Source organism: Necator americanus, chromosome X, assembly GCF_031761385.1.
Source record: "Necator americanus strain Aroian chromosome X, whole genome shotgun sequence".
NCBI classification, from domain to species: domain Eukaryota; kingdom Metazoa; phylum Nematoda; class Chromadorea; order Rhabditida; family Ancylostomatidae; genus Necator; species Necator americanus.
In genome coordinates, this window is record NC_087376.1 from 6,630,041 (window position 1) to 6,654,246 (window position 24,206).

General features: G+C 33.8%; 1 protein-coding gene across 3 annotated transcripts; it reads left to right on the top strand.

The window, feature by feature from the left end:
* Positions 1–5,772: 5,772 nt before the first annotated feature.
* On the top strand, positions 5,773–24,206 carry RB195_021659 (uncharacterized protein; the record flags this gene model as incomplete). 3 transcript variants are annotated; one of them, XM_064208513.1, is made up of 23 exons in its annotated part: positions 5,773–5,790; positions 6,184–6,337; positions 8,277–8,371; positions 10,300–10,385; positions 10,477–10,617; positions 10,686–10,836; positions 10,908–10,976; positions 11,594–11,740; positions 11,811–11,897; positions 12,039–12,151; positions 12,931–13,137; positions 14,004–14,147; positions 14,256–14,460; positions 14,571–14,664; positions 15,627–15,789; positions 16,706–16,838; positions 16,916–17,023; positions 17,105–17,189; positions 18,295–18,364; positions 20,139–20,262; positions 20,774–20,855; positions 22,454–22,616; positions 24,092–24,206. In XM_064208513.1, the coding sequence occupies 23 exons, from the start codon at positions 5,773–5,775 to the stop codon at positions 24,204–24,206; spliced, it is 2,754 nt and encodes a 917-aa protein (XP_064064394.1). The 3 variants fall into 3 exon arrangements, with proteins under 3 accessions (XP_064064394.1, XP_064064395.1, XP_064064396.1); XM_064208515.1 differs by lacking the exon at positions 24,092–24,206 and having other exon boundaries at positions 22,454–22,620; XM_064208514.1 differs by lacking the exons at positions 22,454–22,616; positions 24,092–24,206 and adding an exon at positions 21,565–21,569.

Consider the following 24,206-nt stretch of genomic DNA (forward strand, 5'->3'; position numbering starts at 1 on the left):
GCCAGAGATTTCATGGAGGGATTTATCCGTGATAATAATTATTTGATTTATTACGCCTTAGAATCCAACAAATTCTTTAAAGAAAAATTATAAAAAGGTTTGTCAAATAAAATCTACATTCTCACTTCATTGATCAACGAATTGATGAGAAATTGTTTACTCTAAACAACTTGAAACTTTTGTGAATTCAGTTGGCTTTATGAGTTACATATTTTTTTTTTGCATGTATATGATTGTGAGCAAATAAATTCAGTAGATTTTAGGTTTTTGAACGTGCTTCCTGTACTTTTTATTGAGTATTACTTATTTCACATTTATTTTTGTTTTACTTCCCTAGTTGTAAACGTCTTATACACTGATACTTATTTCTTGTACTTTCATGAGTTCTCATATTTACTAGTGTTTTATTTTATAAAAAAAAAGTTGCACCTCATAGAATTATGCAGTAAGTGAAGCGTAAACACGAAAATTTTCGTTTTGTTCCATCCGCAATGGAATTCCAAACACAAAAATTGTCTTATAAATTAGAACAAAATGATTAAATAGCATCTTTTTTGTACTTTTTTTTTGAGTTTTCCGTCCATTATCCCATTACTGTTCAGGTATATTTTTTAAACGAATATCTGTGTTCTTTCTAGAATCATAGTCGGCCTTGTATTTTCTTCTTTTTCCTTATAACACTACTATTCATGAATCCAAATAAATACGTAGAAAACAAATACAAATAAATAAAAACAAATGGTTATTCTATAGAAATATTGTTTAGTGTAGAATATTCCCTTTTACGATGGCTCTTCCTGAAAACAGGAGCTTCCCTAAAGTTTGCGTTGCTCATCTCCGATTGCCCGACGTCAAGTCTGGACTATTTCCCATTCATATTTAACATTTCTTGTAAAAAAAAAACCTCGAAGAAAACCAAATGACAGATTATTATCAGGATTCGTACAGATATTAGCGACTAAAACCCCCCTCGCCTAAAACTTCATTTTCCTTATGAGCCGAAAAAAATCGTTGAACGGTCCTTTGGATAGAATTAATTAGATCCTAAATGACATCATCGTACGTCCTAAGAGCATTTTCTGCGACTTCTATTGCCTGTTATTGATTTGCGTTCCTTGCAGCTACAGAATTCTGTGGAATCCTTTCTTTCTATAATTTCCCCATCTATTTATCTGAATCATATCACCTCTTTTTTTTTCTCTTTCCTCTTCTGACATTCCTCTACTTCTCAGCTACTCAACTATTTCATTTATAGTTAATGAGAGCTTCTCTTGATATTTAAAAAAAGCCCCCAATATTCTTTCTGAAAAAATCAAAATTGTCAAGAAACTCATTTCAATTGCTGTAAATTTCATCATTTAAGATCTTGGAAGTTTTTCTTTTTCGAAATCCTGAAACAACTCAAGTAAATCCGCAACGTTATTGAATACATGCGACCATTGCATGGAATGACAGACTCATTACCCCAAGGGAATTCCCGTCCGTTTCGTGTCGGTCTTTCGCAACAGTTTCGTAAAGAAAAAAATCATTGGAAATTGGTTATTGAAAAATTTCTCTTTTTCTTTAAAAATTTTTCTATTAGTCTAGTCAATAAATGATTCAATCTATCGTTTACCTTTTAACCCAATATGACATGAGTTACAACCTTGAATTCGGAGTTATGTAAGGTATTATCCTTAGTCAGGCCCTTAAATTCGCAGATTCAGATCCAGAATATGTAAGGAATAGTAATACGAGGTATTTTATTCTACCACTTCTATGCAGATGATTATTTCCAGCTTCGCTGAGAAATGCTTTCCCTTAGTTTTGCACTGGTATTATTCTTATATTAATAACAAATTAAAATACTTTTTATACTACTCTTATTCATTGTACAGCTCTTGCTTACTATAAAAGTACTTCTCCAAAACAATGATTTTCTCCAAAACAGAGTACGCGTTGAACTTCTCTACCGGAAAACAGCGAATTGTTTTCGTTTAAGTCAGTGTAAAACGAAAAGTATGTAGAGAACACGAAAAGTACATGAGTTGCGGCAATCGCGTCGCGGTCACTCCAGCCAAAATTTTTGATGCCGACTGTAACTGCTTGCAAGAATGATCTCTAGTGAGCTTATCGAACAGTTACTGAAGTTGTACGATGTCACATGGTTGGAAACGTGCACAAAATACGTGCATCTATCTTGATTCATACACAATAGATCTGTCAAGTTATACGGGGATTGTATGACTATTTCCAGGTGAAAGAGATCCCCTCATCCTTAATTTCTACGCAACTCCTGGCTAAATCTTTAATGAATCCGAACTGAAGAGGATACGGAGCAGCTTGACATTGTAAAAGTATGACAATGACAAAGTTTCTGCTTCGCAAATGCCGTTAAAGTGTGCTTTGTGAAACGTGAGGTAGATTCCTCTTTGTTTGTGGATGTATGAAAAACAGATTTTCAGGAACGATGTTACCTGGAACCTAAGAGGTAAAGAAATAAAAATAATAATATAAGAAATATGTGATACAATAAAATATAGTAAACAAAATAATAAAATAAGAGTTCTACTGTTTGAAAATAAATAGAAAACAGATATTCCCTCGATTTTCAATCCATCGAATAGAATTCGATTGCAGAAAGTGTGGATTAACGGAGGGTGATGTCATTTTGGATTCAATTAGTGCTACCAAATCACTTTTTCGAACCGGTTTAATTCAATTTAAATGAATTTTACCACCAACAATTTTTCAAACATTCTGTTAATTGCAGTATGTGCATTTATTGAGTAGCAACCATTATGTGCTCGTCTGCAGAAATTACCAAAATTTCACTACAATTTAAAATTCCATTTTTATCATCAGGTAGTAGAACATTTCCTTCACATAGCAGTACACTGCGGTGTAGCATATTGTTAAAACCTTATGTCATGGTGTTGTACGGAGCAAATTTTTTTTTCACTATCTTTAGTAATGTATTTTTTTAGTAATGTATTTTTTTGAAACTATTTATTGTGAGTCGATGATTAGAAGTATCTCTAAAAATTTCTGTTTCGCCACTATTTAACTTTTTTCTTTCTCTTTTTTCTTTTTTTTTATCTCGCGGCTTTCTTTCCTTCGCATATCCTTCTCCCTACAAATACGGTATGATGAAATAAATAAGTTTTCTAAGAAAAAGAAAAGAGAAAAAAAAACAGATGAGAGCAAGTTTATTTCCTACATTCATATGTAAAAAAAATCTTCCTAAATCAAATTTTAACTATTCATTTTATTAGTTTCTTTTTTAATTCCAAATTTTTGGTAGATTTTACGGTAAGAGAAATCTGTTGATAATTTCTCTAGGCAAGATTGTCTCTTGGAGAACGTCATTGCCGTTCTTCTAATCCAGCGAACATCCAGAGATTAAGGTTCTCTTCTTCCTACTCATGATGTCTGCAGGGTTTCAAAGAAAGCTTTTGAAAAAAAAAATTCAAAAATGCATACTTCTCATGTTCGTTTTAAAAAAACTTCAAAAGTTCTACGTGGCGATATTTTATCGTTAATTTGATTTTATGTTTTATTTGTTTTATGGGATCTCTGTTTATACTATTTATACGTCTTGGTAATTTGTGGTTTTTTGCTGATTTAAATTTTGCTTCTTTAACATCGACTATTCGTCTCTTTCTGGATGTATATTGACACGATGATGCCATTTTTAGCATGTAAAAATGAACCTATGACGTCATAAACATATTCAACATATTTAGCAGGATGGTGTCTTTTGATTTCTTCAAGGAACTCTTCCAGAAATGCCCTATTGCAATCGGATGATCGCCCTTTTCATTTTGCAGACATGTTTCGTTCGCAAATACATAATTGCGTAATGATTAGAGGGATGTGTATGTGTGCATGCGTGTGTGTGTGTGGATGTGGCAGAGGCGGGAACGGCAGAATATTGCTCAATCCCATTCCTTTTTTATGGACAACTGTGCCTGGATGCTTGGATCTTGCCATTTTATAAATTTATCAATTTAAAACTCCAGAAAAAATCCTGCGTCTTTTACCATATCCAACAGTTATACAATGATTCGCGATTTTTATCCATGAACTCTTCCAGATAAATAATATCCTGGACAAGGACTTTTCGATATGTTCACATCCTGAAACTCAACTGGAGCATATTCTTAGTTCAAGGAGCGAGAGAACACCCTTAGCTGTCTATAAAAGCGGCCACCATGCTCCTCGCTTCCAGTGGGCATTCCGGAATCTTGCCCTTTACTTAGTTACGTCATCAAGACTAAAGAACATGGATCTTGTGTAGCGGAAAAAATTTGGAGGACTATTGACGAAAATTTATCCTTGCAAGGCGATGGAATCCAGCGTTCCGATGTGCTTTAGCGTTACTTCCTGATGTCGCGGTGATAATCGTTCCTATTCCACTCCAAAGGCGTGTCATCTTCTAAAATGATCGTGGATAATATCATTTCTTGCAGTAATGTGAAAAAATCAGCAAAGGGGAAAAAAATTCTGGAAATGTCAAGGTCAGTACAATCAGAAATCTATTAAATTAGAGGCCTTGGCAACACAAAGAAGGCACTAGCTGATGAGAGACTACGGGAATAACGGAGGCGGCCAGACGACTAGAGACTTATTGGATGAAGCCTGAGGGTCGGCTATCGAGCGCCTAGGGTGGAGAAAGAGAATGCGAGCGGACGCGTTGCAGTTCGCTTAACCCCCCACTACTCCAGGATACGTTGGTATGTCTATTTCGATGTGTGCACATCGTCCACGCTCTCTCCGAGTTCATCGCCGTTGCTGATCGCACTCTTCGAACACTTTTCCCCTCATTTCTATCACTCAGACCTGCCCGATCTCTTCTTTTCTTCTCGATCCGTCTGGGAGAAAAAAATCGTTTCACGCTAATCAATTCTTATCGCTCATCTCTTTTGATTATTTGAACCCTGCTTTTGCAAAGGTGTGACGCGATTACTGTAGCTCATCGATATACCGTATCTATCGGTCGCTGTAATGGCGCCGTTTTTTATTACTAGACATTTTTTGACTGCGTTTCTTATCGAATCTAAACGTGATTTGAAATAATTGCTTTACTGACAGGTTAAAATATGAATATTTCACGTGATTCCACTAAGATATATTGAAGAATTGTCCATTTTATTGCCGCCGATTAACTGTTGTCTGAAAAAAAAAATCCATGAAACCGCGGTAAAACGGTGAATTCTTAGTTTTCCTTAAAAGTACGATAAATATTGTCCCGGGAGTGCATTCGAGAACAACGACGGGACGTTTTTGAATTTGATAAACGAGGGATTCGAAAGCCTCAACTGACGCCTCTATTCCCACGTCGAAGATTATGGGGGGACACAGAACATTCGATTAAATTGCGGGTGTTGCGGAAGGGGTTTGCACTTGACTAATTTTCCATTATTTATCGAATTTTAGAAGGGAAAATTATTCGAGACTACAGTATGCTTCAGGGATTATGGTTTTGTTCGGATGATCATGTCCTGGATTCCATGTTACACTTTCAAGTAATGTTTTCTTTTCAATCCCGATACATTCATGATTTTCTCTGATAATTCCCAAAACTTAAAATTTGGTTTCTATTTAATTTTCAGTCTCGAATCCAAGAATGCATTTCTTTTAGTCATTGGTTAGAAACATGAAACCTTTAATTTTTCTTGCACTTCCACTCGTATCCTGATTCTCCTTGGACAATAACTATAACGATTACCAGTAATATTGCAGGTGGTTGGCTCGTACATGATTGCGTCCATCAAACGGGCGTAATCTTCTATGATCAAAGCTCTGAAGGTAAGATAATTATCATGTAACGATACACAGTAATTTTCAATAATTTTCAATTGTAAGTATTAACTAAACTCGTAATACATGTATACAAGTATAGAGTAATCATCGTTGACATCTGTATTCTCATTTCGAGGGAGTGGTAACTCTTTTCCTCTCACTCTCTTTCTCTCGTAAACACATTTTTTTCTTCTCTTCGTGAAAAACAAACGTCGCTGCTCTCTCACCATCCGCTTATCCTCACACACACTCACTCACTCACTCACTCACTCACTCACATACGCACACATCCACACTCATACAATAAAACGCTGACAAGAAGACACTAACAGCTTTGAACGTTGATTTTTTTCCCTTTCACATCACGTAAACATCCATAACTCGTTATCCTTGTTTAAGGAGGTACTAGGCGAGATCAACACAAAATTGACAGCAGTAAACGATGAGCTGAACGCGAAAATGGCTGAAAGTGTGAATAATTCACGACCAGCTCAACAGGCTCAATATTGTGGCCCATATAAGCTGGAAAAGACCCTTGGTAAAGGACAAACTGGTAAGTATCCATCGTATATTTGAAAAACTCATTTATTATTTCTCTATTTCAAGTACAATTTCAAGGATTCGTGCCTAGAATCCGTGCTTTAGTGAGAATTTTGAGAATGACAGCCGAAAAATAAACTATTTTCCGTCCTCCATTTATGGTATAGGATATCGATTCCTCAGCTGTCATTATTTTCCTTAACAAAAAAAAGGCACACGTTCCCACCCAACATCACGTTTTCGGTTACCGTTTCACATTAGTTTTTCGATAGTGTGTAAAAATAAAGAGATCCGTGCTGTCATACGTTATTATATACCTCAGGTTCCGGAAAATTTCCAACTAGCTTCTCTGGAAGGGATATGCTAGTGATATGGATATGGATTGTGATGTCTAAATCATTTATGTCGATCATATCTATTTTTTTCTACCCGATCCGATAAGAAATTCACGTGTATCCTTTAATACAATTACTGTAATTAATAGAATCAACGTTCATGGGCGGAAAGTTGCTGGAATCCATAGAAATCCTTAGAACAAATTTCGTGTATCGTTTTTGTAAATGAAATTAAAATGGCGTTTCTCATTGTCGATTTTAATACAATATCGATCCACGCTACTTTTTGTAGTTCTAATTTTAGTTAGGAATTTAGTAAGAAACTACGAGGTTGCTTAGTACTAACATTTTTTTTAATGGCTACACCTTAGATACGCGGTAATATATATGAAAGGGGAGCAATTCGAGCACAGCGAGCTCATATACACACATCCGGCAATTATCGTAAAGCTTTCTATTTAAAAAAAAGTTGAAAATTCATCTACATCTCTTCATATCGCAAATTTCAATTATCATGTGCTTATAAAATAAATTTCAAAAGAAAAAAATGAGGATTCTCGCTGTTTTCTGGAAAATATCTTGGAAAAAAAATGTGGTTAATCAAAATTTTAACGGAAAATTCTGGAAAACCCATAAGTATGAAAATAGAAAAAAACAAAAAAAACGGATTTAATAAAAATTCAGTTGTCGTAGAGCTGCTTATTCTGGATTCATTTCGGGTTTTTCAATGCAAATCGATAACAAATAAATAAAAAATTCTTTAAAAATCGTAGCTATTCGATTTGCGCTGGAAATGATAATGAAGTCCCGCATTATCTGTGATGACAAACTATCTAAACATTCAATTGATTATTTCCTCGCTAGGAAGCTTCTGGATTCATCGTGGACAATTTTATATGTGACGTAATAATGATGTAATCCTATCTTTTGTACACAATACGTTGTTAGTTTATAAAAAATAATCCGTTTTATGGGATGAGAACAAGTTGGTTTCGAATCTATTTAAGTATGAAATTGAGTATTTCTTCGGGAATTGGGAATTTCTGGAACATCATGGACAATTCTATATGTGGCGTATAAGTGACGAAGTAGTCCCAATGTTTACTTACGATAACTCATTACATTTCAAATATTTTTATTTTGTGGAATGAAGTAGGTCAGTCTCGGATTTTTCTTCCGCTCAACACACACCCACACATACGTAACGAAAATCGAAGATAGGCAATACACGACGAACCTCGAGCACATCAATCACTCTTCTCAGCACTGCTCTCCGAACTCGATGACTCTCCTAGGACTAACCACGAAGCAGAGTTATAGCTCATAGATTTACCCCTACGGCCCTCGTCGATCCGTGAACCCTTCACCCTCCCACCCGACCAGAGTGAATCGCCTTATTGCCTCATCAGATGCGAGCGGATGTATTGCAATTGTTTTTTCTTTAAAAAAAAAAACAACGATGCGTCTGCAAGCCAATGAGTCAATTTTAATCCCATAATGATCCTTTTTTTTTACTGAGCATAAACCTCCCTTTGAGGCAGTATGAAGGGCTTGAAAAGAGAGTTAATATTTTTGGAAAAGAAATATATTTAAATTTTATTATTTTTGTGTATTTAGGTCTGGTGAAGACGGGAACACATTGTATTACGGGACGAAAAGTTGCAATCAAAATTGTTAATAAGGAAAAATTAAGCGAATCTGTTCTACAAAAGGTAAGCGAACTCGATAATTATCCTTCGATAAATAGTTTTTATTGAAAATCCTGCTTCTCATCCTGGATAGTTATTTAAAATTAAATATTAAATAATATTATCAACTAAAAAGTCACACATTTCTGCGGATATAACGTATGTGGCAAATATCTGACTTATTAAATAATAAGAACATAATAAAAATATAAAATATAGTAAAATAACAATATATAATATAATTAATATCATAGAAGTGAATAGAACTTTTCTTCCTCGTGTTTTTTTTTTGAGACTATTGTAGAGATGATACAGTGATGATTTGGAACATAACACCTAACTAAACTAATAATTGATCAAAAATAATATTTCGTTTACAAGGTTAAATTTACTAATTTCTGGAACAGTGACACTTTCTTTTTTCAGAGATCGTTGAGTGATTCATATCAGACTTTTTATTTTTATGATACAAAATTTATTCTGAAAATAACAATATTATTTTCACATCGTTATCGGTTTCCCAGCTTTGTTGTCGTTTTGTACTTCGATGACGTTCCCATCGCGATGGATTCGGCGTGAATCGAGCATGTGCGATAATTAGTGAGCATAATAATTATTCGCATCGATCGTAATATGCATTAGAAGGCGAGGGTCATTGGCTAATAGGGGTCTCGGATGACGAACCGCATCCTAACACCAGCCAGCCACCACTTGGCTATGCGCATTCCGGATGTGGTCATCGAAGAGCAGCATTTGATGTAATGTAGTTTCGGAATCATTGCATCACATCGTTTTTAGGCTGGAAGAAAAACATGTATTCAATTTGATTTAGATTTAATTTTTAGATTTTGGATTTTGCATCAATTATTTGTCTCACTTATCTCAAAAATATGCAGAACTATGTTCCTAATTGCAAATACTACAGAGCTAAGGATAATGTTAGAGAATTGATGGATGTTTTGAGGATTTAAACAAACAGATAAATTAGGAATTCAAGATTCTAACTTGAAAATCATCAGTCATCTAAACATCTTTCCAGCAAAATCCTTGGTAGAACTCAAAATAATTAAAAAATAATGGATACGAACGTCTGTTTAAGTTAAAAAAAATCCGAAAATCTCTCCTGAAAATATAAGAGAAACCAGGAAGAAATCACAAAGGAAGAAGTATGGAATTCTCAGCGGTTGAATACACGTGAGATTTTGACTTGGGTGGCCAAATAATTTGTTTCAAAAATATTCCACAGTGAGATATAACCTCAGCCTTCAAAATAAGGATCCTTTTCCGGAGCGATTATACAAGACCATATTTACGCATTAGCTGTGAAAAGAACAGCTATGGTTGCATTGTTTCATTTGATCATATCTGAATTAAGCATTTGAAAAAGAAAGAGGAATCTATTAGTGATATTTCCTTAAAATGAAAAAATAGTGGCAGCGTTTTTCCCCGTCATTCGACCTTTCGATGTCTTTTTTTCATCCAAGTCTTGAATTTCCCTTGAATTTCCTGAGAAGCTAGAGCGAAATGTTGAAAAAATTTCCACGAAATTCATCTTGAACATCCAGAATTTCTCATCTATCGGTGAAAGTCAACATGGCAAAAATCACGCAAAAAAAATTAGGTGATATACGAAAAAGAGTAGAATATATGACTATTGTTCAACGATGACGTCATATCCTGGAAGGGAGAGTGGCAAGAAATACTGGAACATTAGAGAAATAAATAAAAAAATACTGGAACTCCTATTTACTAAAGTATTTGGTTTTTATTATAGGGTTACTGCAAAATGTTGCTTAAGCAATTATTTTACAAAAACCTAACAACAAATTACTTGGAACAATAAACTTGAAATTTACAAAAATTTAGAAAATTTGGCGTTATTCTGAAGGAATCGTTAGTACATTTTATAATGAAATAATCGTAAAATAATAAAAATAATTTATCTATTTTAGGTTGAACGGGAGATAGCAATTATGAAGCTCATAGAACATCCACACGTTCTACACCTTTACGATGTGTACGAGAACAAGAAATATTTGTAAGATTTGGTTTTTTTCACGTTAATTGTACATAAATGTTTTTCTATGATGTATATGGAAAAATTCTTCCAGAATTCCCCTCAATTTCAGATATTTACTACTCGAACACGTAAGTGGCGGCGAACTTTTCGATTACCTTGTTCGTAAAGGTCGATTAATGTCAAAGGAAGCACGAAAATTTTTTCGTCAAATAATATCAGCCTTAGATTTTTGTCATGCACATAATATATGGTATATATTCTTTTTTTTTTGGGATTTATGTTAGAATTTTATAATCACTCACTCCGTACTTATGTCAGCCATCGAGATTTGAAACCGGAAAATCTACTTCTGGATGAGAGGAATAATATTAAAGTAGCCGATTTTGGAATGGCATCGTTACAAGTTGAGGGCTCAATGCTGGAAACCAGCTGCGGTTCACCACATTACGCGTGTCCAGAAGTAATTAGGGTGAGATTGATAGAGAATTTACATTAATGGAAACCGAAATCCAGAAACGCTCACTTTTTTCTTTCTTTTAGGGCGAAAAATACGACGGTCGTAAAGCAGATGTATGGAGTTGTGGAGTAATTTTATACGCTTTATTAGTGGTAAGTTATTGATTTTATGCGGTCAAAAGTTGATACAGTGTGTTTTTTTTTCGAAAAATCTGAATATATGCTGCAAAAAAATCTTAGCAAACCTGATGGGACATTACGTGGCGGAGACTTCTGGAATTTTTCTATTCCATATCCCATAATATCTAGGAAAAAAATTTATTTCTCATGTTGGTATCCAAGAAATATACCATTGCTGAATGACCGTGAGAAGAAAATATTTTGAAGATTCAAAAAAAAAACAGCGTTTAAAGTGTTTTTAGAGGACAAATTCAAATATTTGTGAGAAAACTACAACAGATTTTGTAGTAGTCACTTGTAACATTTGACTAGGTCCAACCACGAAATCCTACGCCTTTAACGATTGTCAGTTCATCTCGTTTCTCTTTTATTGTATTTTCCTCGTGAGAATCGTTATACAAAATTTTGCTAATTTTAATAAGAACATTATTTTTACTATAGCCGTGAATAAATTTCTCAGGATATATCTAAAAGTTTCTCAAACAAAATAAAAGTAAATCAATTACCAAATGAATAATGAGTTAGCACCAACAACCTGTTTTTGTTTATATTTATATCTATGACACATATTTTTTTAAAAACCCATATAGGGAGCTCTACCATTCGACGACGACAATTTGCGAAATTTACTGGAAAAAGTGAAAAAAGGTGTTTTCCATATCCCACATTTTGTACCATCCGATGTTCAAAGTTTGTTACGTGCTATGATTGAAGTGGATCCAGCTAAGAGATATTCGGTAAGTGTTTTTCAAATCCTTAACATCATTCCTAATGAGAAAAATCCTTGAATTATTTCCTCTTTGTCAGTTGGCCGACGTTTTTCGGCATCCATGGGTGGCTGGAACAGCTAAAAATGAGCCTGAACTGGAATTACCTATGTCACAAGTTGTTCAGGTATCCAATAAGGATTATTTTGGATTTTTTCCGGGAAAATGGTGGATTTTTGTACTCGAACACGTCATTGTGGATTTATTTGATATGCAGATAGAATTTTCACACGACCTATGCTGTTCTTTCAAATGTTTCTCTATGCAGACACATATTATTCCGAACGAGGAGAGTATTGATCCGGACGTGTTTCGTCATATGAATAGCCTAGGATGTTTCAAGGACAAGCAAAAATTAATTAATGAACTTCTATCAACACGGTAAGTTCTAGGATTAAATACACACTAATAGTTGTCTGGAATGATACCCATTGTTATTGATTTAATATCCGAGATATTTGAGTTCCACAAAAAATTCGAAGAGATTAGGTTTTCGATCAAATAAAGCCAATAATTATATTAAAGTTTTCTCTTTGTCCTCACTAGCTTACAAGTAGAAAAACAATTTTTGGAAACTCTCAAGTAATTCGTTTTCCAGAAAAGTTTAAAAGGTGGCTTCGTCAGTAAATTCTAACATGGAGTTTGATTTGGCGAACACATTTGAGCTTGATGTTTATACTACACGTTTATGCTACAACTAAAGTCTAGGTTTTCGGAAAAATTCCAGGATTTAGGTGAAGAAAAAGACATAGAAGAAAATACGAACGTACCCTAAAGAATTAGTTGCACTTCAATTTTTTTACTGTATCTGTAGAGGCAAAAATCTAAAAGTTAGTAAAAGAATGAATGCAAGTGGAGACCGCTGAAAATGTAAAGCATGCGATCAATAAATGGGCTGACTTTTGAACACATGATCGCATAGTTGTACATACTGCCGTATTGCATGATTTTTCGGATAAATTTCCTGGAAGTTTAATTTTATTCGCATCATTATCAGAAGTATTTCGTAAGAACAGTAGTAAATGTTCAGAGATTTTGTTTTGCAATTTATATACAATCAATAATATTGATTATTTGTAGTTTTTGTTTTCTTCTTAGAATTTATCCCACCAATAACTTTCTGGTCTGGTATAATAAGTATTTTATTAACATATTAACAGGCATAATACCGAAAAGATGGTCTACTTCCTTCTTCTGGATCGGAAACGAAGACGACCGGCCCAGGAAGATGAGACAGAGATTGTTTTACGTGGATCAGCTCAACATAACGATCCACCGAAGAAAAGAACTGATTCTGCGAGAGCTAATCGATATGCTGTAGGCAGTATAGCCGATGGAAGTCCCATCAATCCAAGAAAAACCTATGGGTTAGTTGTTTCGCTGAATTTAATTATTTATTTATTATTTACTGAACGTGACAACACATGGAATATCCACTTCAAGCCACTGTGTAGGCTAGTTACACGTTCATGAACCTCAACCTCATTCCGAAGAAAAGTGAATGTGGTGGTGCATCCCATGCGGATTCATTAACGCCAGACACCTTGTACTTTTTACTTGTTAGTTTTCCTACTTATGCGCTCATTTTGATCCATAAATAGAAAACAAGCAGGACACTAGGAACAAATATGAATTTTGAAAAAAATATCCGGAAAGAAAGCAGTTTGTTCAGTTTACAAGGGAAATCGTCTACGGAAAAGTCCTGAAATTGAACAATGCTACAGTAACGTAATTAATTAATTAGTAAAATCGTATGTCGGAAGATCATCATACTGTATCTGTATTGATGTCAAATTTGTTACTGCTTCACAGCTCATAGAGTCCTCGTCAGCTTTTTCTGAATGAACCCCAAATTTCTGGATTGCAATGGTTTTTTTAGGTGATTGCGCAGTTTGTTTTTACTTCGGGTGTCAATGTTATTTAGATTTAATACTCATGGCATTTCTAACTCGTCTAAGTCACCTTATGAAAGAAAAAATCCCTTTCATGACACAGTAATCACATAACTTATGATTTTCTTTTGTGTTCACCGTATTTTAAAACATATTTTTAAAATGCTAATTTTAAAATACTAATCGAAGTGCACTAACAATAAATAGATGTGACATGTACATGAGAAATTTTAATTCAAGATAATTCATTGTTGAATCCAAAGGTAAATTTGTTTAGTCAAATGCACCCGTAAGAAAATCTATGGAAGCAGATCCATGAAAACATATGTATCCTTATTTAGACGACATCGCTCAGGACGTCATAGCAGCCTTGGCGGATCACCGACAGAATCGCCACGATCCTCGACACGCGATCTGTTCTCCAGTTGTAATAGCGGAGTCTATTCGGCTCGTACTCAAGAGGAAAGAGGGCGATCTTCCGCAAGGTAAAAACAGATTTTTTTCATTTTTACTTATATTTCTTTTATTTGGCTATCATTGTATGGTTTTGAATTTTTTATGCGAATGTTATTCGTTAAAAAAAATCTTTCCAGAAATACAAACAACTACCACTACTACACCCAACCGGTTGATCCACAAACGTTAGCAGAAGCGGCTAGGCACGTGCGAGCTGTTCGACAAGAGCAAGAACGACGTGAAAGTCGTGATGCGCGTGAAAATCGTGAAACTCGTGACCGCGCTCCCGGTCGTGACAGGACGGAAAGTCGGGATTCACCGAGGAGTGAAGTGATCACAGAGGTTTGTGGAAGCATAGCTGTTTTTTTTTGAAAGAGAGAAATTTATTTATTTATTTTAATTAAGTATTTTATTTTTTATTTTTAAGCAATGAATTCTAATGTTTTTTGAAGGTATCCAAATGTCCATCACCACCAAAGATGTCGGATTCTATGATAAGTACTGGATTGGGGTCTACTACATCATCCACCAACAGTCTAATAACAGGTATGAATCGATCCGTAAAAATATTAAATTTTTCAATGTTCGGTAAAAATATTGTTCCCTTTTCAACTCATGGTGATTATAATAATCGATTCATCATACCTATCCTTAACATCCATGAATCCATCCAGAGAATTTCGATATTCCGGATGAAAATTTCATATTTAGATCATCACAACTCTCAATATTATATATAGCGCACCCTTGTCCAGACAAAATGTGCTCAAGAATTGTTTTTTTCCTGTGTGTGACTTCTAGGATAACGCTCCCAGTTAATGGATTTTCGCTAATTCCGGAGGAATAGCAATGTGGGACAATTTTCATGCAGCTTTCCTTTGGTTTTTGCCTACATGTCCCCCATGCGGATTGGGTTAACGGGGCGCCAATGTTTTCCCCTCTGATTTGTGGAAAATATTTTCATCCATGTCAGATTGTCCAGGGACTATTTCCCATTGCTTCTAATTGCGCTGTTCTTCTTCATAGTTTCTGGAGTTTTGCATTGTTTTGGGCTTCAAATTATCTCAGCCAACTTTTTTTTCGATCTTTTCTGGAATTGAATTATCTTGATTTATTCTGTTCTCGTTGAATTTGATAAGGCAGCAGATACCTAATCGTCGACATTTTAGACATTTTCTGGATTTGGTTTCCAAAAAATTAGAATTATTATGAAGATCCTGGGAAATCGTTCGGTATTTGTTTTATCGGTAGAGAACGTGAAATCTTTTTAGGTGTATATTGAGCTCTAACATATTCATTTATTTACTGTTTTTGGCACCAAAGCAGTTTTGAACATGTTACAAGTTTAAAGTAAAATTCTGCTAAGAAAATTCTTATTTACTAGTTATAAAACTTTTCTCTACTTGACAAAACTAGAAATAAGCTCACAAATTGGAAATTTCAAGAGGAAACGTCGTCGTCACTCATTGAATATTTGAACGTTGAGTTGAAAGCGAGTGCTTTTTCAGGAAGCAGCCAAGCAAGCCTCAACACCTCATCTGGCCCATGGAAATCGAAACTGACAAACATTAAGAACTCATTCCTTGGAACTCCACGTTTTCATCGAAGGAAAATGTCGAACGGTACCGCGGAAAGCGATGGCGAGGATAGCCAGATGATTGACACTAGCGAGTAAGTGGGCATCGGGTTGTTCAGGGATAATTTTAATTATAATATTTCTATATTATTATATCATTATTATTTAATATATAACTTCTCTTTTAAAAACAATTCACGGAAATGTAGAATATTTGCTATGTTAGTGTTCCGATGCGGTAAACAAAATAAACAACAATAAAGGAACAGTAAACAATCCTGTGACAACATGCCCCTTAAATTAAATGAAACAATAATCAGGAAAGAAGAAAACAAATATCCATTAGATCCGAACAGATCTGGAACACTAAATGTTTTTTCACTGTTTTTGAGAGTCCTTTTTTTTTGCTAAGGGATAATTCCTCAATCTCCTCCTCAAAACTCACTTTTAAGGATGTTCCTTCTTGAAATTAATCCGAAACTGAGAACACAATGATATTGGTTTGTAAATTTGCAGCATTTTCTAAGACGAAAACTCATGATTTGGCGAAGAATTCCAGAATTTTCGACGAGCAGTCTGAAAGAAAGCAGATCCATGTTTAGTTAGAGGATTTCTTGGAGCTCAACGCTCTTTTTTGAGCCATTAAAAGCGTTCAGATAATTCACTTGATTAACACTTCCGCAATCACACAAATCTAATCCCACGTCACGAAAAAAACAAAATTTTCTCTCCTTCCAACTGAACATCTTTAATTCCATAATCTAGAGATCTTAGGGATCTTTTCATTAAGCCTTCTGCAACCACACAGATCTAATCCCTCGTCACGGAATCATAAACCCGGAAGTGTAGAGTTTTTTTTTTACTTAGCAGATTTTTTTCTGAATTTCTTTAGATTTTTTATTCGTCAACTGTTTTGTCTTATCGCATTCCAAATGCATTTTTTGGGTAATCAGTGTAAATCACCAGAGGTACAAGCAGTATAAATGATATCTAAAAGAAAACTCATTCCAGTCTGGTAAAAAAATCCTGGTTCGGATCGTTGACGTCCAGTATAAGTGTGGAACGAGACGATACTCATTGTGTACCGGTACAAGGAAAAACATTAAACGCTATAAAAGCCGAGCTAATTCGTGCTTTCCTTACGGTGAGTACTAATTCTTCCGGGAATTCAACGCTTCCAGAGAGGATTGTGTTGTATTTGTAAGGATCATTTGATTCCAGATACACGAGTTAAGCCATTGTGTTGTTGGTCAAAATTGTTTTCGTGTCGAGTATAAACGTGGTCCGACTGTTGGTGGAGGAGTGTTTAGTAGAGGAGTGAAGATGAATGTATGTATTTGATACTAATTTTTTTTTTCGAAGGATATAATTATTATTTTAAATTTCGCTGTAATTCTCATAAATTTCCAGGTGGATATTGTTTCGTCGCCTCAACAGATGGTTGTAATGACTGGTGAATCGCCTACTTATGTGGTTCAATTCGTTTTACTGGCAGGTGCGTTTAACTGGGAGTAATAAAGAATTTCAAAAAAAATCAAATAGCGATTTCTCGTCTGGATAATGCTTGGAATGGACAGATATTGAAAAAAAATCTTATCAAGACTTTATTGGAAATGACTTTATTCACTACACAAATAATTCCTCTACTGAAAAATTCTGTTTTTTTTTTGTTACGTTCACAAATTTCCTCCATTTGGTATGTTACAATAGTATGTGACACCCTTTCGAATCGATAATCTGCCTCATATAATTCATTTTTTTTACGGTACTGAATATTTATTTTGATTGATTCTAGAAGATTCTTTTAAAAAAACTTTAAATAAATTAATTCAAAATTCATTTCTGATCAACCAATCGCTGTAAAAGTCTCGTTTGAAATCATACTAAATATAAAGAACCGGTTTTTTGTTAGAATTTATCTACTTGTTATTTTCTTACTTTAAAGAGCGATGAAACTTACACAAAAAAGAATTTTTCTTGACGATTTATCAAGATTTTGGGCTTTTGGGCTTCTACTATTTTTTTTAATCCATAAATAAGAATATTGGCTATTTTCTTTGAGATTGCCGAAAATCCAGGAAATTTTTTCGCTATAAAGGTATCCAGTGTTCGGGGGAGATTTATTTTACTAAATCTTTTTGTTTTATTTTTTTTGTAATGGAAATAATTTGTTCTGTATTAGTACGCTGGTGAGTTTGCCGTTGCACGGAAAACATGGACACTCTTCTTTAGATGTCGATAAAACAACGAATTTTTTTTTGTAATAGTATAAGGAGTGTTTTTTTTTTCAATCTCGTTCCAAAGTTTATTAAAAATGAAGAAACGTTTGAAATACGGACGTATACGAGCTTGCGTTGATCATTTATACCTTTCTTTTCTTTATTTGTTTAATAATAAAATAAAGAAATTGATGGGCTAAGTATCGGGAACAGTGGACAGTGAAAAGATGGGAAAAGGATGAAACTATGGGAACTACGACTTAAATCATATTAATAATATATTATAATTAATATTATAGTGTTATTAGTACTTAATGGTTCCGAAATAAAATGTTATTTCACCATAATATCAAGGATTGAAGAAATATATCGAAGTTTCAGGACCTGTGCGTAGGTTTAAACGTCTAGTCGAGCATCTATCATCGATACTACAAAGTTCCACACAACAACGGTGAGAATTTTACACTTTTTTTTTAAAATAAAATATTCCATGGTGTTTTTTCCTGTTGTAGGACTGTAACTGTAAGAAAACAAAAAAAATACAGTTGAGATCTGTAGAGATCCGTTGAAAGCAGTGCATTTGTCCTCTAACAATCCACTGGATCCCTTATTTTTAGGGAAATTCTATGCTTCTAGGAACAAAATATAATAAAATATAAACGACAAAGTAGTTATATAGGTGTGAGTTAGAAAATGAATAAGGAGATTTTTTATGTAGTTCTATAATTAATCGCATCGTTTAGCCATTACAATTAACTGGAATAGCTAAACTTATATATTAACAGCTTACGCTATAAAATATTAAATAAATAAAGAAAATAAAATAGAATGAGGAAGATATATCTTCTTAACCTACTTTATTGCGCGAAAACTTCAGTAGTCGTACATATTTACATAAAATGTTGAAGAAAATTTTGTTATGCTGACACATTTGCGTGCTGGGCGACATAGGCTCATAGGTTATCTAAACGACAGAACATCCGTCATTTCTCACATCCATAGAAGTCATCCATAGATATGTGCACACAACGAGGGAAAATATTTTTAGGATTCTGTTGAAAACGACCTTAATCTGCTCAACATTATTTAATCACACATTAGTGATGACCTCATCATAATCTTTTCCTTCTATGCTAAAAATGCTTTAAAAAATCATCAGAATTAATTAATTAAAAGAAAGGAAAAATTACCGAAAAGTCCCTTATTTATAACTTTTACTTACAGCATAATGTTTTACTATTTAAAGTTCGCAAAATGCTAATTTATGTGGAGAAATGCTAGTAAGAAATGTACTGAACAAATAAAAAATACATATCATAGTAGGAAATAAAAAAAAACGTGAAAGTAATACAATAATACATGTCTAATGAATGTGTTTTCTTCGTAAATTTCTGCAAAATTCTCTAGGACCGCCTTTTTTCAGAGGTAAAAAACGGAAAATTGCATGAACTCGTCTTATGTGAAATCGTTTGCATATCTAATAAATATTATGAAAAAGACGATTTTCAATTAAATATTAAATATTTCTATGACGTCATGGAAACCTTAAGCGGACTCAAACATGAAAAACGTTCCATGAACTCCAGGAGTTATTAACAGCAAAAAGATTTTTCGCATTCAAATCAATGGCTAGTGAATAAAATGCGGTGTAATCTTTATGATGGAGTTGTCCACGATAATATCCTAGGAGCAGTGTCCTTTCATTGAATTCCTGCATAAGTCAGTTTCAATAAAAGCTATTTGAACTAATATGTATTCTTCGTTCATTTTTTATGGAAAATGAATACGGAATAAGAAAGTAAAAATTTAATAGGTTGTTTTGAGAGAATTTCAGTTTTATAAAATTACATCTATACATGCTCTTTCACTTTTTACTTATTTTTATACATTGCCACTGAAAATTTAAGATTTTTGGTGTACTTACACAATTTGGTTGGTTGTTCTACGGTTGTTATTGTTAAAATACCTTCCTATCGATTGAAAAATCTCGTACCATAAGAACAAGTTAAGAACAATTTTCCTACACTTGAGCATGATTTTGTAACCCAATTATGCTTCTCACTATTTATTTCATTTCCTAAAATTTTTTATTATTATCTTATTTCTGGAAGTCTACGGGAAGGAATTAAGAAGAAGGATGAGAAAGAAGACTTTTAAGAAACTTTTATCCGAGCCTATTTTGTATCCCGAAACATTTTTATAGTCATCATTTTTTTTCGTCATAGGGCTGAACGGGCTCAACAAGCGGCGCTGATGGTTAGACCTCGAAGGCTGTCGGATTCAAGTGTCAGCAGTGCATGTTCGGATACGGAAAGCAACGCCAGCATGAATATTCTCGGACGAACAGGGGTAAGTTGTGATTGAAGAAAAAAAAACGAAAAAGAAAAGGAAGAAGGAAAACGAAATCATTTTACCTCTATCTTCATCCAGAATCAACGTTGTTTCTTGGATCACTTCTAACAGAATAGTAAACAGGGCCAGAGTTGTAAAAAAAAGTTGTCAAAGGTTGTTTGTTGTCAAAGGTGTAGTTGAGAAATTATTTTCCCGAAAACGACCTCACTCCACCTCTTCCCTCACATTCTCCATTACAATCATTGATTGAATTCATCACTATCATTTATTTATCTTACTTTTTAAATTCAATCATTACTCATTGATTGAATTTAAAAAGTAAGATAACTAAACTAATTATTGACTTGAAATTAAAACAACAAATACAACTCTCTCTCACGACCTCTTTGTTGAATATAACTCAACGCAAGCTTTACCCTAATAGTAAGATATTTTTATAATTCTCAAACATTTTTTTTGTGTGGTTAGATTTCAATTACTTTTTAAAATAAAATGTATATGATTACAGGACAAGGAATCTGGCATTTCGGTTGATCCGTACTCGCAATCACCATCGATGCGTTCTGTAGGGAGTAGTACATCTAACAATGGTAAGCTAGCTTTTTTGCATGTTTTTTGTCCGTCAAAAGACACCATCCAGAAGATATCCATGATTGTCCAGAACACATTTTTGCTGTTCCAAAAATATTTTCCTTTTTTTTTGACTGCTTCAGTAAACTTTGAAACTTTCATCGCTAAAGCGTTGGTCAATACTTCTATTCCGGATAAATATCAAGACGAACGCTAGTCTCGATTTCCTTGAAGCGATAATCCCGAAATAATCCTGTAACTAATGCTGTTCGCTTTAAACTTTGCATAGAAATATAAAAGAAGTCGCTAGTTCCACAATTTTCCAGGAAAAGTAGAAAGGTGAGCAGAGGAAAAAAACACACTCGAATTTCTCAAACTTTTGTATTTATCTCTAAAGCTTCTAAATATACAATTCTATATGAGCGATCAAAAGAATATTCATGGATTTCTGGATTGGTGTCTTTAATGAGTGTACTATGGAGCAGCTTACTGGATCAACCATTACCTCTGGCTAAATCCTAATAGTTTACTGTAGCCTGGTGCATTATTCTGTAAATTTCTTGGAAATAAAAAGAAAAAGAATTCAGTTTGTATTGTAATATGCCTCAGAACTTTCGTTATAGCATGTTTTATCATCAACAAATAAGTTAAGGTTGCGGTTGAACCGATAATCTGCAAAAATATTGATCGAGGAAAATTTTTTCTTCTGTTGAAATTCCGATCCTTCAGGTTAACTTCAATTCTGCTCAAGGTAATTGCTTTCATTGCTTGCACGTATTCTAATCGCTATCATAGAGAGCTTTGTTTTGAGTGCCTTTTTTTTCTTGAAAGTAATTCTTCTTTAAATGATAGCAGTAAGTTTTTTTTTTCTTAGTATAGCTTCTAGTTTTCAACATCTGCCTATAGATTCCCATATATTTCTATTTCTGCTAACTATAGATTTTTTTCCGCCTAACACACATCAAAATATTTCCCTTCTCATAGAAGCGTTAGGGATTTTTAGCGTTTGGTTTGAGGCATTTTGTGTCGTCATAGGATTGTGTGGCTTGCGTGAAAGATTTTTCAAGGATTATTCTTCGTTATTTATAGTAAAAATGAATATAGATGTTTGAATGAAATTTTCGAATATATAAAATTGTGGTTTGTGGAGTGTAGTAGTTTCTCTTCGAATAGTATCTGTAGTATAGTTATTTTTAATTTTGTTTGTTTGATCCTTATTTTACAAAAGAAAAGACACTTGAAAATTACAAATCAATTAATTATTTACAATTGATACTTAAAAATATAAAACAAATAAACATAATATATAATATGTAATAAACAATATTTAAAATTGAATTAACTACGTAGTCAGATCTCCGCAGTCAAACCTCTTATAAAAAAGATAAGATTTGGACAACAGTTACAAGCATGATGTCCATAGTAAATTGTTTTTTTTTTCGAAAATAAGATTATCTTCTTTCATCTAGTCTTCATGGATTTAATTTTTAATTTTTTTCAATTAAATTCATATCTTCAAGCGATAAATTCTTAGGAAATTAAAATAGTTTTACTGGAAGATTTTTTTTGTGTAAAATCACCTTAGTTTGCTTGCATGTGTGAACTGTTCCGATTACAGCTTCAGGTTTCAAATCATCATCTTCATCGTCAAACGCGCAACGGAGGAATACGACCGCACTTGTAGAGCCGAATAGTGGTGTAAATCGTTTTTCCACACATCCTCCTTACACAAATGACACAAAAATCACCGTTGTCAGGCCAGAACAGAGCTCACCAAAAAGGTGACGTTTTTTTCCTTCTATTTTTATAAATTTATGGATACTTTTATGGATATATTCTGTTATATTACTATTATATTGCAATATTAGAATGGGGCGGTTGTAGCGTGGTGGTAAGGGGTTCCTCTGCAAATTCACGGTCAATGGATTGAAACCTCGCTGGAGCAAACCAAGACATCTATCCATCCGAGTTCTATAAAAACAATGATTGATGAAAAACGTTGATACATCAGCTGATCTAATCATCCTCAAAAAGAATTCTTTGTGGATAAACCGTTTGTGCATCCCAAGTGGATTTATTGACGCTAAGACTTTAAACCTTTTCATTTTTTCTTATTGTAAAAGAGATTTTATATCTACGCTATTAGCAAAGTGTACTTATCGCGTGATTAATATCTTATATAATATCCTAACATAATACATTTTAATATCCTGAGCAGATAAATTTTCTTAGTTCAATTTGTGTGAGGCTTGCGTGAATAGCTTTTTTTTTAGATTAACGCACGAAATTTTTACCAAACCCCAGTTTTCACAGCTTCTCTCGCTGGTTACTTTTTGGGATTCGTGCAAAGATTTTCCAGATTTTCGATGAATAATTCCAGTGACATCCTGTTCAGTTTATTTAAATCACATCCATGGTCAGATGAAAATTTTATGATACACTGCTAAGAGGAAGCCTCATGCCATTTAGAAGTTTCTTTTATTTGATAAATAATCAAATTAAATGAATAAATACCCTAACGATTGTTCTTAGGTGTTATACATCCAGAAAACTTAACTATTATCTAAACTGCAGGAGTATACACAGAACTTGTAGTGAGCAACTTTTTAGCAGATTCCATTTTATTGAATTATTTATCAATGCCTCATGCTAGTTTCTCCTCTTTTTTCCTTCCGGTAACATTTCTAGGATTTCTAGGACGTTATGCTTATTTTGTCCCAATGACCAGACCAGTACCCATGAAAATTAAAAAATTACATGGGATCATTTGAATGAGCGGGATATTTTTCAAGCTAAGGTCGTCGCTTTTGGTCTACACTAGGAAATTCGGCTTTTATTTGAATCTCTTAACTCCCTAATTGCTCAACTTTTTTATTTTGAAGAAATACAAAAACTGTGATAATCCCAGAAAATGGTACCATCTCAATAAATCAAGTGAAATCCTAATTTATGTATGCTTGACTTCATAATACAAATTTGTAACGTTTGTAACCATATTTAAAACCGATGTTGTTGTTGTTTCGAAACGCATGTCATATTTATATTTCTTTATTTTTTTAAACGTATTATTTCATAGAATTGACTCGATATTATGCAAGAGGTTGATTTCCTAGTGTCGAATTCAACTTCGCACTCCTCGTGAATGTTCACTTCTAAATAGATCCTCTTTAGCCATAGCTAAAAAATATTGCACTATTATTTACATGCATATTGATTGCTTCATTGATTTCTTCATTGATCAAATTTTTATTTACAGTCCCGGTTCATATCATCAGTCGAAGCTCATCGAATATCCTCCAAAGCGTCAGTCTAGTCAAAATTCACCAAGAAATTTCTCATTTTCTATAATAGGGAAGTCGGATAAGGTGTGA